The sequence below is a fragment of the Pleurodeles waltl genome, chromosome 2_2 (assembly GCF_031143425.1).
Source record: "Pleurodeles waltl isolate 20211129_DDA chromosome 2_2, aPleWal1.hap1.20221129, whole genome shotgun sequence".
Classification (NCBI taxonomy): Eukaryota; Metazoa; Chordata; class Amphibia; order Caudata; family Salamandridae; genus Pleurodeles; species Pleurodeles waltl.
In genome coordinates this window covers 988,227,411-988,240,314 of record NC_090439.1, presented here as the reverse complement: position 1 = coordinate 988,240,314, position 12,904 = coordinate 988,227,411, and the positions used below count along the sequence as shown (strand labels likewise).

The 12,904-nt window shown below is 49.4% G+C and overlaps 1 protein-coding gene across 1 annotated transcript in view; it reads right to left on the bottom strand.

Annotated features, from left to right (window-relative positions):
* FAM83A (family with sequence similarity 83 member A) overlaps positions 1-12,362 on the bottom strand; it is a 48,007-nt gene extending 35,645 nt beyond the window's left edge. Inside the window, exons 1-2 of the mRNA XM_069220690.1 lie at positions 11,548-12,362; positions 3,572-3,739 (exon numbers count right to left, since the gene is read on the bottom strand). Coding sequence (XP_069076791.1) covers positions 3,572-3,739; positions 11,548-12,024 — 645 coding nt within the window. The 5' untranslated portion in view covers positions 12,025-12,362. The remainder of the gene's footprint in view (positions 1-3,571; positions 3,740-11,547) is intronic.
* Positions 12,363-12,904: the final 542 nt, after the last annotated feature.

Here is a 12,904-nt window from a genome sequence, read left to right as displayed (position 1 = left end):
CCGGACACAAAGGTACATATTATTTAACAGTAAGCACACGGTCGTTTTACCCCGCAGTTTACAGAGGGTGAGAGAAACGCATAAATTCACTGTCAACCTTTCGCAGATCTAAATTATTCGTCTAATAAAAGTTTACAAGAACTGCAAAGCCTGAAACGGAACTTCTTCTTCGAGGAATGCGGTTTCCGTGTGTTGCATTTTTAATAAAGCGTAACGTTTGGCAATTGTACAGCCTCCTGGTGCTGAGGCCCGGAGCGGTGGTTGGTGCGGGAGGCGAACAAACGCAGCTTCCCGAAAGAATAAGGAGGCCTTCGCGGCCACCTGTGTCTTCTGTGGTCGCATACCCCCGAGGGGTGCAGTCATGACGGGGGGGGGGGGGGCGGCGTGCGCCCCCCAGACCATGACATGAGGCGCTGTGCTACTTGTATTGTGGTACTGGTAAGAGGTCTTCATGTGAGGAAGGTCGCCCTCTGTGGTATAGCGCATCTACCCAACCGGGCTTCCCAGCGCTAGATGCAGGCCAACCCATCCACAGAACCACGATGAATCCGTTTCCCGGGGTCCCGTTTAGAGAAGGTGTGTTGTTAACAATTCCCTGAAAGAGGCTTCCGACGGTTGCCTTCCGAGGGACCCCGGGAGAGCATTCCAGAGCCCGGGGGCGAGAAAAGCGAAAGAGCGACCTCCACTCCCTGCTCTCTTGGTAATATGCTGCTTTATTTCATTTGTAAGCAGCGGCAAAAGTTTGATCAGAAATGTTGTTATACAGCATAAATGGTGGTACCTAGATATTACTGTAGGTTGGGTTGTTTACATAGAGTGTGGTGGTCGTTACTAGTATTTAATACTCGATAAGTAGCACCACTGTGGAAATCTGACAGGCAGACACAATAGCATGACAAGTAACAGAGCCTGTCACCAGCGAAAAACACACGAAGGCACCTACAGGGCACGCTGTGTACATATTTAGAACTGGATGTCACCGGCTGGGGCAGTTAGTTCAAGACTCAATAACAAAAATCTGCCTGAAGCACTGGTGCTCCCTCTGGAGGCTGCCCCACGCAATTGCTTCCGGGGGCCATTTCAAATTTCCAAAGCCTGTGGAAGTAGTATTGTGCCCTTACCTATCTACAATAATTTCTAGAATAAAAAATGTGATACGACTTGTGGTGGTTCCTTGGCTGTCCGGCTGTTTTCAGTTATTTCTCGAAGATGTAAACAATGCCGATGAACGGGAAGCAGACTTTAGTGGATAATTTAGCTCTAAAAGTCAGCCGAATGACGCAGAGGGTGGCCTCCACCGACCATGCTCGACTAGACCCATAACTGATGCTTACCTGCAAATTGACTGTCAAGCGCTGTATGTTTACAGCCGTGCCAAGCTCCTTATGGTATAAAACAGAGGAAGAATGAAGATAATGGGGCTTACAACAAGTGTTTGTTTTATGTGGAATATTATGAAGAACTTAAAAAATAGCGGTCTTGAGAATACAGTTCAAGGAAACGTTTATTTCTATAGTATTTGATAATAAAAGGAATACAATAATGAATGTGATATTACGAATCATTGTTTTACTTTTTATCAGGGCGATTTTACTGATTGTTTAGTTTCTTTGAATACTAGAGCCCAAGTGATAGATGTTTTTTTCTTGAAAAGTATTGGCCTAACTGTTTTGATCCCTATGCGCGTGGGATGTCGTCAGTCACTGGGGCTGGTGCTCTTTTAAGCAGCCTAAGTGTTGATCCCGCAGAATACCTCAATTTCACTCCCACATCGCCCCTTGGTCTCGCCTGGTGCCTGACTGCCATCCAGGACTGTTTGTCTGGGTGTCTGTTTTTATTCTTATCCACGTTACTTCTATTTGTTCTTCTTCCTTGACTTCACCCCTAGGCTCAATTCCCCTAGGGTGCCGATGTGCCTCCTAGCCTTCGGGCCCCTGCATCCTCAGCCTCCTTCTGCTAAGGTCCCCCCCTCCATGTGCCTGTGTTGAGTTGAATGACCCATTCTGCCTTGTTGCTCCCGCACACTTTAGCTAGGACAGGTGAAGAGAACCAGCTTGGTAAATGTTGCCCCGGTTTGGTTGCTTGGAATGATCAAACTTAGCCATAGTGCTAATGTAAGTGTCGCTGCAGAACGACAGTATCCCATTGGCCAATACATGATCATTGATTGCTCCTGTTCAAAAGTGTGTGTGGGGTGGAAGGGGAAGATGATTATGGCTAATCTGGCCTTTCACTAGGAACTAGGGGCCATATGTACAAACACATTTTCCCATAGACACAGAATGGGTAAAACCCTTTGCTACATCTGGCCCTAGGCCTCTCTCTGTGCTGCCAAGCAGCAGACATGACACATATCAAAAGAGAGCGAATCATTAACCCCAGAGAGAAGTATGAAACCTATCGAAAAGGATGTTCAGCCGTGACTGTGCCTGCACTTAGTCAACACTAGAAAAATGTGAGTAAACGGGTTACTCTGCGCTACAACCATGATGTTCTTGGGAAGGAGTGTTGCATTCATACCGATCAGACCAGTTTGGTTCTGTGGAAATTCAATATGCACTTTTTCTCATAAAAGGAGTTGACAAAGATTATTTGAGCCAATGGGCTCCACATTTCACCTCAGAAAGTAAAGCAGCGGGTCATGCACCCCCACCAAGATTGCTCCTTTCCAGCAAGTGCCAAAAGTACAAAACATAAACGTGGAAAGGGGTGTCCAGCTCAGGATATTTTTGAACCTACTAATAAATTGTAATAAGAATGTGAGGACGCTGACTTCGCCACATTTCTGAGGCACTTGGAGAGGACTGGAGCAGGCTTGCGATCTGTGTGTGACCCATCTACAGAGACTCCGGTACCCTCCCGAGAGGGAACTGCTGCTTGGCGGCACAATACAAATGTTATGGCAAGACCCGGAGCCTACTTTTTACTGCACCCAATGGGGAAGGGAGCCCTCAAAGGCAGAGCTGTGGATCTGGCTATGGTTGGAGGCGGGTATTGAGTTGGGAGGCAACACAAGTTTACTTTCAGAGGACCCCAGGAGGTTTGGGGATAGGTAAACGTCCACATTCCCTACATACAATCACTGGGAAGTATTTTCCCTTGTCTTCAATAAAAGAAGACCTTTCCTTAGAAGCTAGCTACAAATATTACAACTCCGGAACACATCACACATTATCCCTTGGGCATAACACAGGCCCTGCTCTAATGGCAGCAAACAAAGCTCACTGAATGAAAATGATGCCCTGATGCAGTTGGTTTCTTCTGCCCTGGATCCCACATGGCCTCATCTATAGCACACAATGGCACAGCCTCGTTGGTACAGCACTGACTGTTAAAACACATCAGTGTTTGCGCACAGTCATTCACTATCTGCTTGTGTCGGTTGTTTGGTGGTACCGAGGCTCCAGTCCCTATCTATCTTTTGTCCGTTTCATCGTCCTAAGAAGGCCTTGGCAAGAGAGGCCCCACTGATGACTTAACAGGCCACCTTCCATGGACTGGACCTGCCGGGATGGAGCAGGTCAACTCATTTTAATACTTTTTAATCTTATTTATTCTTCACCGGACATACCTTGAGGTGAATGTCTTTGATCTGCAACTTGTCGCACATATCTGTAAAGAGCTTTATGTTGCTTAGGTCCAGTAATAAGTAGACAACAACGTTCCGTTTGTTCGCTGCCTCCAGCACATCGCAGAAGATCTCGGCATCTGTGAATTCATCCATTATGATGGCGAGGGCCTGAAACAATAGGAGAGATGGTTAAGAACACATGCAAGGGGTTGTCGCGAAACAGCAAAACACCTGCAGAAGATGCAGCTCACTGTCAATATCTACTCTTGGCAAGGACAACTCTTCAGACGTCACACTTCATGTGATGTTTTACGATTGCACAATATTGTTTTGTTATTCACTGATAGATACTTTTGTATGGCAAGCAAATTGTCCACTCACCCTACCAAAAACACCATGCAACCTCAACAGGACCTCACAGTCGATTTAAAGATTGGTGGCTATCTAGTTGTATGTCAGGGCTTTACTTTGCCAGCAAGCCACCCATGTTTAAATCCAAGGGAGATCATTTGTGCGATAGGTACATCAAAATCTTTACAGGAGAGGAACACATATTTAATTGATGTCTGACGTAACCTGAGAAAGTAGGAATTCTTTGCATTAAGGTGTATGTGTCAGAGAAATGGTTACCAATCTGTAGCAACACATCTTTCTCTAGTTCTCAAGGATGGTACTGGATCTGTACTTACCAGGAACTACATGGAAATTACAAAATACACTCTACTCCTATCAATACCTGGAAGATTTGTGATCTTGTGGCTAAACTGTTTACCGTAGAATATGAATGGCTGGGTTACGAAATCCCAGCTTTGGCTCTTGGCTAAAACATAGTGTTTGAGAAAATCACTTTTGCCTCTAATTGCAAATGTGAATAATCAAAATATGTAAAAATCAAAAGTTTCGATTTCTGCACAGTATGTCCCAGTTAAAAGACACCACAACCATGTACTTACAGCATCCTGTTCAGTATAATTTAAATATGTAAGAATCAACTGTGTAGGTGCCTTCATAGCACGTGTCAACTACATGTCCTCATGTCCTCTCTACATACAGCATCCTGGTTTCTGTAATCTGGTCCCACCAGACCCCACATTTCTATGTCTGAGATGTTCTCCCTGCTCTGAAGATCTCTGTACAATGCTCCACTCCTGCTTGGATCACGTCTTTGCTGTACCAGATCAAAAGGTTGACTCCAGGTTAAAGACGAAAATAATTGATCAGAAATATTATTAACACTTAAAAAATTGGAAGCAGAAACAACGATACTTTGTTGTAAACACTCAAAGAATATTTTGACGCCATTTTGGAATTTGAGACCAACTTTACAAGTGCAAAGCAAGGTTTTAAGCCCAGATGCATTATTTTTTCAAGCAGCACAGCCAGAAACCAAATTAGCTGTGCTGTGTTGCACAATGGGGGAAACTCACCACACAGCTATACCTACTTAGGTGGGCCTGCTGCCCCAGTCATCCCTCATGCTTGCACTCAAACAAGGCTGCCTTGCAATATGGTGCAGAGGTGAGTGTGAGCTGTCTAGCACAGGATTTGTACTGGATGACTGCCCTTTAAGGGCTAATTTCTATGCCTATACAACTTGAGAAGGTTCCCACAGGTTGGATCCATGCTATGCGCAGCAGCACACATGCCATGAGGCTTTAAAAAAAAGTGACACATTTCCCCTTATTTACACCTGCCTCAAGTTTTTCAGCTAACCCTGTTACACCTACCTTAAAAGTCGAGCTTCGTGTCAAAACCTAGTTGTTTGCACTTTGCAGTACTCCATAAAGTGCTTTTGTGCTGGGAAATGGCACCTTTCCAGGTCAAAACGTGGCAAAACACCTTGTGCGCTGGATAGTAAATACCCCGCGCCACTTTATGGTGCTTTATGCCAGCACAAAGCATTAGTAAATCTGGGCCTTGGTGCTCTATTCGTGCCAGTGGCTGGAGGTGATGGGCACCAACGCTCGTTTTTGGTCACCTGGACATATTTTTCGTCAAACTTTCACCTCGAGCAAGAGAAAGTCACTAAAGAGAGAAAGGGAGGAAGAGAAACACGGGAGAACAGTGTCACGGGTAAACTACGGGGCTTGGAACGAAGCTGCAGGAGTGGAAGAAATAGAGAATATAGGGAGACGGAACAGAGGCACGAGGTGGATCGAGTCCAAGCAGCCCTGGCGCCGGCTGCTAAGAAGCACTTTGGTCCCAGGGACTCTACAAGCCTCACTGGACTCTACGAGCTGCTAAGTGATTCAGAGACGCACCCGGGATGGCGAGCAAGGAGGCCCTTTTGTGAAACAAGTGAAGACTAATTCTTTCTGCTATTACAGTTTGCATCTTTGGCGCTTAACTATTTGGATGTGTTTGTAAAGATATAAAGACGATTTAAACATAACAACGCAGGCCGTCGCGGTGCGAGTAATGCACATTATTATCCCTTGTATTATATTCGCAACATAATGCATATTTGTGTTACATATTATAATAGCAATTGTCATTTGATGTCATTTGGAGTTGCACAGGGGGCAAGTCCCCGCTGGAATTCTATCGCATCGTATTCTATGATAATATTATTATAGTTATTATTATTAATAATATTGATAATATTAATGTTATTGTTATCGATATGAACATTATTATTATTGTTATTACAAGAAGCAACATCAAAAAAATAAAAGCACCAGCATAAGAGCAGCAGTTGCTACAATTGCTCTTGCTGGGGTTCCCTGCACCCCACAACGCATGTTTTATTCTAGCCTGTGTCAGTGGTGACCGTACTGCTGCGGCGCGGAGTCATGGGGGGCGCCGGCTGCTGGATGCCCCAGCAGCGCTTCCTACCGCGGTATCACTGTAACTGCTGCGGCAGCTGCTAGTGATCGATCCATCAGAACCGGGCTGGGCTGGTGATTCTTCCAGCTCTGGTTGGCACCGCTAGTACAGGGGGTGATTACCACTGCGCTGTACTGCTACTAATACCAGCGGGCCTTCTTCTTATTATTACTAGTTAATTTATAATCAAACCTACACAGAATTGTTATTGTTGAAACTGGGAGTGATATTACTCATTCAAGGTTACTACAGTATTTCACATGGACATATAATTTCAATATTAATAATAATAATGGAAAGAACCTGGGGCCAGATGTAGCAACTTAAAAATTTGCGAGGTGCAAAGTGCGAGTCCATGCGACTCGCAATTTGCACCTCGCAAATTGGTATGCAGTACGGTGTCTCAGACACCGACTGCAACTCGCTATGGGGTCGCAATGACCCACCTCATGAATATTCATGAGGTGGGTCGCAAATTGCGGCCCCATAGCGAGTATAGGCACTCGCCAACATGGAGGCCTGCTGTAGTCAGCAGACCTCCGTGTTCGTGACTGCTTTAAATAAAGCAGGTTTTTTTTTTTTAAGTGTAGCCCGTTTTCCTTAAAGGAAAACGAGCTGCACTTACAAAAAAATCCGAAACCTTTAGTTTCGGTATTTTTTCAGGGCAGGGAGTGGTCCCTGGGACCACTCCCTGCCCTGAAAAAATATTTTTGGGTCCATTCACAAAGTGGAAGGGGTCCCATGGGGACCCCTTCCAATTTACGAGTGGGTTACCATCCACTTGAAGTGGATGGTAACTGCGACACCATTTGCGACCGCGTACGCGGTCGCAAATGGTATTGCATACCACTCAGACTCGCAAATAGGAAGGGAACACCCCTTCCTATTTGCGATTCCGAAATGCATATTGCGAGTCGGTACCGACTCGCAATATGCATTTCTGCATTGGGAAACGCGTTTAGCGACTTGCAAACGGCAATTTTTGCCGTTTGCGAGTCGCTAAACGTTTCCTACATCTGGCCCATGGTGTACTGATAGTAGACTATACCGGCTGCCCTCTCTCTCTCTCTCTCTCTATGTATATATATATATATATATAAATAAATATATATATATATATATATAAAGACAAAGGGCAGCATTACTTGCTGTGTGGGACTCTATGGCCTTGCCGTCATTGCAAACTTTGACCCTTGACCTCCCGCATTCCGAGGACGTACAGGAAGTATTCTGGCCCTGGTTGTGTTTAATAAAGGTTGTGGGCTGTCGTTATTAAAAATGGCTGCTTTGTAAGTATCAAGCCCCAGCGGAATGGGGTACACTGTGGGGTGACCGTGTCCCTCTCCTTTGATGCATTGTTTGTGGAGTCCAAAACACACATCGCCTGCTCCTGCCAACGCCACCCCTTCAACACCACCGAGCCCCCCTTTCTGCCAATCACTGCTCCCATGACTCCCAGCAGGAGGTCACCTAAAGGTCTAGCTTCATGGGGCCCTCTAGGTGGCGTGGACAGCTGGAACATTACAGGGACAGGTGAAAGGGGGACCCTCTGAAGCATTCAGTAGGAAATCCCAGGCCGATGTGGGACTCCTGGATGGTGCGTGAAGGAAGGGGCCATAGCTGAGGTGTGCGGGGGGGGGGGGGGGGGGGGGGGGGGGCTGCAGGCTGTGCGTGAAGCAAGGGGTGACAGTGAAGAGGTGGATCTGGAACGCAGCCCAGGGTAGATACCACTGACTGAAGTCAATTCAAGCGCCGCCACTAACTCTTTCAAGGGCCCGATTTATACTTAAGCAGGTGGCTCACCATCCTGCCTTGGGGACACCGTAAATGACTCCATCCGCGTGGTGGAGAGGCGCCCACCTAATTTATAAATGACTGCCAAGCAAGTGGTCCTTTATAAATCACTGCCAGGAGCCCCCGTGACAGCGGTTCCTGACAGTGCATATCACTCCGTGCTCCGGCGCTGCGGCAGCCGGGTGCAACCCGACATGGAGATGTATTTTTTCTTTTCAACAATACAATTCCAAAACTGGATTTTCTTTTTGAATGGAAAAAATATAACGCTTTCCTCGAAATGGAAGTGCTCTTCCACGGCGAGGGAGCATTATAATGCTTTTACTGTTTGTTACCGCCAGAAGGAGGAGTAAAAAAGTTACTCCATGCCCACCCTTAATTGGGCAGGCGTACATGGAGTCATTTCTCGGATGGCCCTTACCCCAGGGCTGTCAGTTTAAGTTTGGCCAAACTGAAAGTCTGCCCGTATTTCCGTCGGGCGAGCAGCCCTCCATCCTGGTGGTATGTATGTATATTCTGTTGCAGGTTCCAGGGTGTATACGGGCGCCACTATATAAATCGGGCCCTTGGTATTCTCACTGATGCTCTAACAGGTGTGCTCGGACGAGGCCCCCGCCCTCACTGTGCGTAGGACTCACACTTCCAAAAAGAACAAAAAGTCCCACACACCCCTCTCCGCGTGTGCACAGTCACAAGAAGTAAATCACAGATATTTTACTGCTATCGATACTTCATCGTTTATTATACACAAATGAGTGATTTACTTCTTGTGACTGTGTGCATGTAGGGAGGCCGGGGTTGTATTTTTGTTGTTTTTGATTATTCCCCTGTACCGCTCTCCTTTAAATCAGGGCCCCTACTTGTGTTTGATATGAGTCAAACTTTACCTCACTTGTAAGGTCAAAATAGCCTGAAAGTAGGTCGCATGGAGGGGCCAGGCTGGTAGTTCAGGACCGACCGCCCCTGTTGGGCACTTCTGGTTTCTTATGGCTGGTCTCTCTGTGGAAAAGTGTAAGGACACAAAATGATGGCCTGGAATCAGTGTGTTGCCTGCTACTGCCCCAGGTACATTTCCTCCTACCCACCAGGCGCTTGACCTTGGGTTTGAAATCTCCCTCTGCAGAGAACAACAAAGTTCTACGTAAAGCGCCCTGAATGTGTGATCCTCGGGCAAGGTCGCGCTATTATTACTAAAAACTTTGTAGTGAATAAAGCACTTCGCGCAAGATGACACAACGTGGCTAAGCGAGAATTGCTAAAAACTGATATGTTGGACAGTTTAGGCCACATCTTCTCGTCTGCTGCTAGGAGTCACTTTACATTCGCAAACGTAGGTTTTACATTCTCACGCCTCCGTGTGCAGGACCTCGAGCAGGGCAAGATTTTAAACTGGGGGGTGAAAAAAGTCCCAGCGCAGTGACGGTTGCATTTCCTGATGCTTTTTGTGCGTCACGGGCGGTGACGTGGCTGGGCTCGTTTGGCACAGAATGAGCGACAATTCTGGCCCCGAGGCGGCGACAGCTCAGAGTGAGGAGTTCACGGCCCTCGCTCTGCCCAGTCAAAGGGGGGGAGGGCTGGTGTGTGTGTGTGTGTGTGTGTGTGTGTGTGTGTGTCCGTGTCCGCTAACCCCGCGCCAGGAGGCGGTAAACCGACGGTGTCTGTCGCCATTGTCCGCGGCAGGCCTCCATCGTCTGCCATTGACACACGATGTTCAGCACACGTGAGTGATGGTAAAAGAGCTCAGTCTGTTTATGCACCAATTGCAGAGATCTGTGTTTCCTGTAGTGCACCGGTTCGAATCCAACCAAACAGTACTCCTGTCATATATTCATAAATGCCTTAGTGCACTGGCCCCCATGGGATGTGATCTAACCCTAAAGGAATATTTCGGTTTTGGTGGATTCCTCTTGGTGGCAGGGTGTTCTGCAGACGTGTGCAGTAATCGGTTTATGGGAAGCGTGTGATGGACGAGGTCTGTCCCTGGTGAGTGTACCACCAGACCCTGAGTGGTGCGCCTGGTTGGTGTTTGGTACTCACAGAGTCCTCTGCGGTAGGTGTTCAGCCACGAGCCCCGGGTCTGCGCGTGCAGAGGGGGGTCCCTGCATGAAGTATGTACACATTGCTAGTGCAAAAGTGCTGTTTGCAGCTGGGGTGCTTACATGTGTGCAGAAGCGGGTCCCTGTGTGTAAGTGGGGGGTGGGGGGTTTATGCTGCGTGCAGAGAGGACTCTCGGTGTGGCAGTGGCACACCCCTGTTGTGTGCGGCTGTGGCTCTAGTGCCGTCTGTGCTGCTGGGGTCTGTCTGCGGTGTGTGGAGACCTCAAGCTGCGTGATGTCTGTAGCATCCGGTCTCTATCAGGGTGGTGTCTGCAGCAGTCAATGTCTATTCCATGGGTGTGGGTGGTGTGTGCAATGAGCTATTCCTTCGTTGTATGTTCAGCAGTGAGTGCCTGCGTGGTGTCCAGTGTGCGCAGGCACCGACCTGCCTGGTGCGAGCAGCAGCCGTGTCTGTTCTATTTGGTGGGGTCTGAGGAAGGGTATTATTGGGTGACCTGCACAACACTGAGGCCTTCTGTGGCGCATGCGCAGCACAGCAGAAACCTCAGAGCGGCGTGAGAACCAGCTGGTACCTGGGTGTGCGCAACAGGGTATGGCTGTGCGGGACGTTCAACAGTTTCACGGTGTGGTGTGTCCAGTGCGCAAAAACGAGTAGGGTTTAACAAAGGAGGTATGAGTTTGTGGGATGAAAGCAGCCGGTGCCGGGTGGTGTGTATGTGTGCAGCAGAGTCCATGTGCGGTGCGCGTAAACACCCGCGCAGTGTGAGAAGCTGCCGGTGCCAGGAGGTGCGTGCATCAGGGTATGCCCGTGTCTACGTGCGCAGGTGCCAGGAGGCGCGTGCAGCACGGTATGCCCGTGTGTACGTGCGCAGCAGAGCCCGTGTGTGGTGCGCGCGGTGTGAGAAGCAGCCGATGCCAGGATGTGTGTGCAGTACGGTATGCCCGTGTGTATGTGCGCCGGTGCCAGGATGTGTGTGCAGCACGGTGTGCCCGTGTGTACGTGCGCAGCAGAGCCCGTGTGTGGTGCGCGCGGTGTGAGAAGCAGCCGATGCCAGGATGTGTGTGCAGTACGGTATGCCCGTGTGTATGTGCGCCGGTGCCAGGATGTGTGTGCAGCACGGTGTGCCCGTGTGTACGTGCGCAGCAAAGCCCGTGTGTGGTGCGCGCAGTGCGCAAACACCCGCGCAGTGTGAGAAGCAGCCGGTGCCAGGAGGTGCGTGCAGCAGGGTATGCCCGTGTGTACGTGCGCAGCAGAGCCCGCGTGTGGTGCGCGCAAACACCCGCGCAGTGTGAGTGTACCTGGGTGGTCCGGTGGATGCAGCGGCGGACGATCTCTCGCAGGCTGTTGGCTTTGTCGCCCTGGAAGTAGACGGTAGTGGCGGACCTGTCCTTCAGGTAGGGCTTCTCGTCCGCCCCGTACTGGTGCAGCAGCGCCGGCTCGCTGCCCTTCTCCGAGTTGTTCATGGGGTAGCGGGTGCCCACGGACCGATCGTCGGCCGCCCCCCGCGCGTCCTCCTCGCCCCCCGGGCCCTCGCCGCAGCAGGGATCCCTGGCGTGCTCCGTGATGAAGGTGGCCTCGACGGGGGACAGGAAGTCCACCTCGCCCTCCTCCTGCAGCGTCCGGCGGTAGGCCTCGACGCCCTCGTCCAGCAGCGCGTCGGTGGCCAGGCGTGCGCTCTCGTTGTGGCTGAAGTCCACCTTGGCCAGCCGGCTCCATTGGTTCTTGGCCTCCTCCAGCCGCTTGCGAATCTTCCCGATGTGCTTGGACCGGTTCATGGCTCAAGTGCGCGCGGGAGCCTCGGCAGAGCAACTTAAAACTCGCTTCCTTGCAAAGATTGTAATATTAGCCAAAATAACCAAACAAACAACCTAACTAATCAAACAAAGCACAGCAGTCACTTCAGGTTAGAGACTGACCAAAAAGAAACCGAGCTGTCCTTCTTAAACTAGATGTAAACTAAATAAAGAGGAAAATAAAATAAACGAAAGTGTGGCTAACGAGCTTTCCCCTTCGTGTGCGCCCAGTCAGGGCTCTCGCAGAGTGAGCGCCCCGAGCACTGAGCGGCCTGTCAGGGAGCTCGGGAGATGCACCTGTGCACAGCTGATCAGATTACAGGAGGGCAGGAAGCTGCAGTCCCATAAGTGTATTCATGTGAACACGCCTACCCTGTCCCCGGGGCTTCACATGTGATTCAACAATTTACCATCCGAGGGACCCGCCAGGATTCACACCGTCAGCGCTTCTTCTGAGAGGCTTCCAGGAGCAGGGTTTGTGCAGCGCTAGGCTGCTGGGGCGCAGGTACCCTCCCGCCAGGATTTTATAAAGCATAATAATGTTCCTAGAAGCAGCAACAGGAGCACAAGTTGGAATCCCCGCTCATACATGTGTATGTGGTTATGCCAATATATAATAGCGCGGCTATAACAACAAAGTCGACTCGAAGCGCTGTCGTAATAGAGCACCCGGCAGTGAGCTCCCGTGGCTGTCTTTTGTCATGTCACCTTGAACGTACTTAATTAAGGTGGCATAGCGGTCCCATAGAAAGCCCTACACAACCTAGGCCCCGCTTCCCTGAACAGCAGCATCAAATTTCACACCCTGAGCAGAAATCTCTACACGGCCTCCTACTCTCCCGCAGCGCCCGCATTCGAAGAG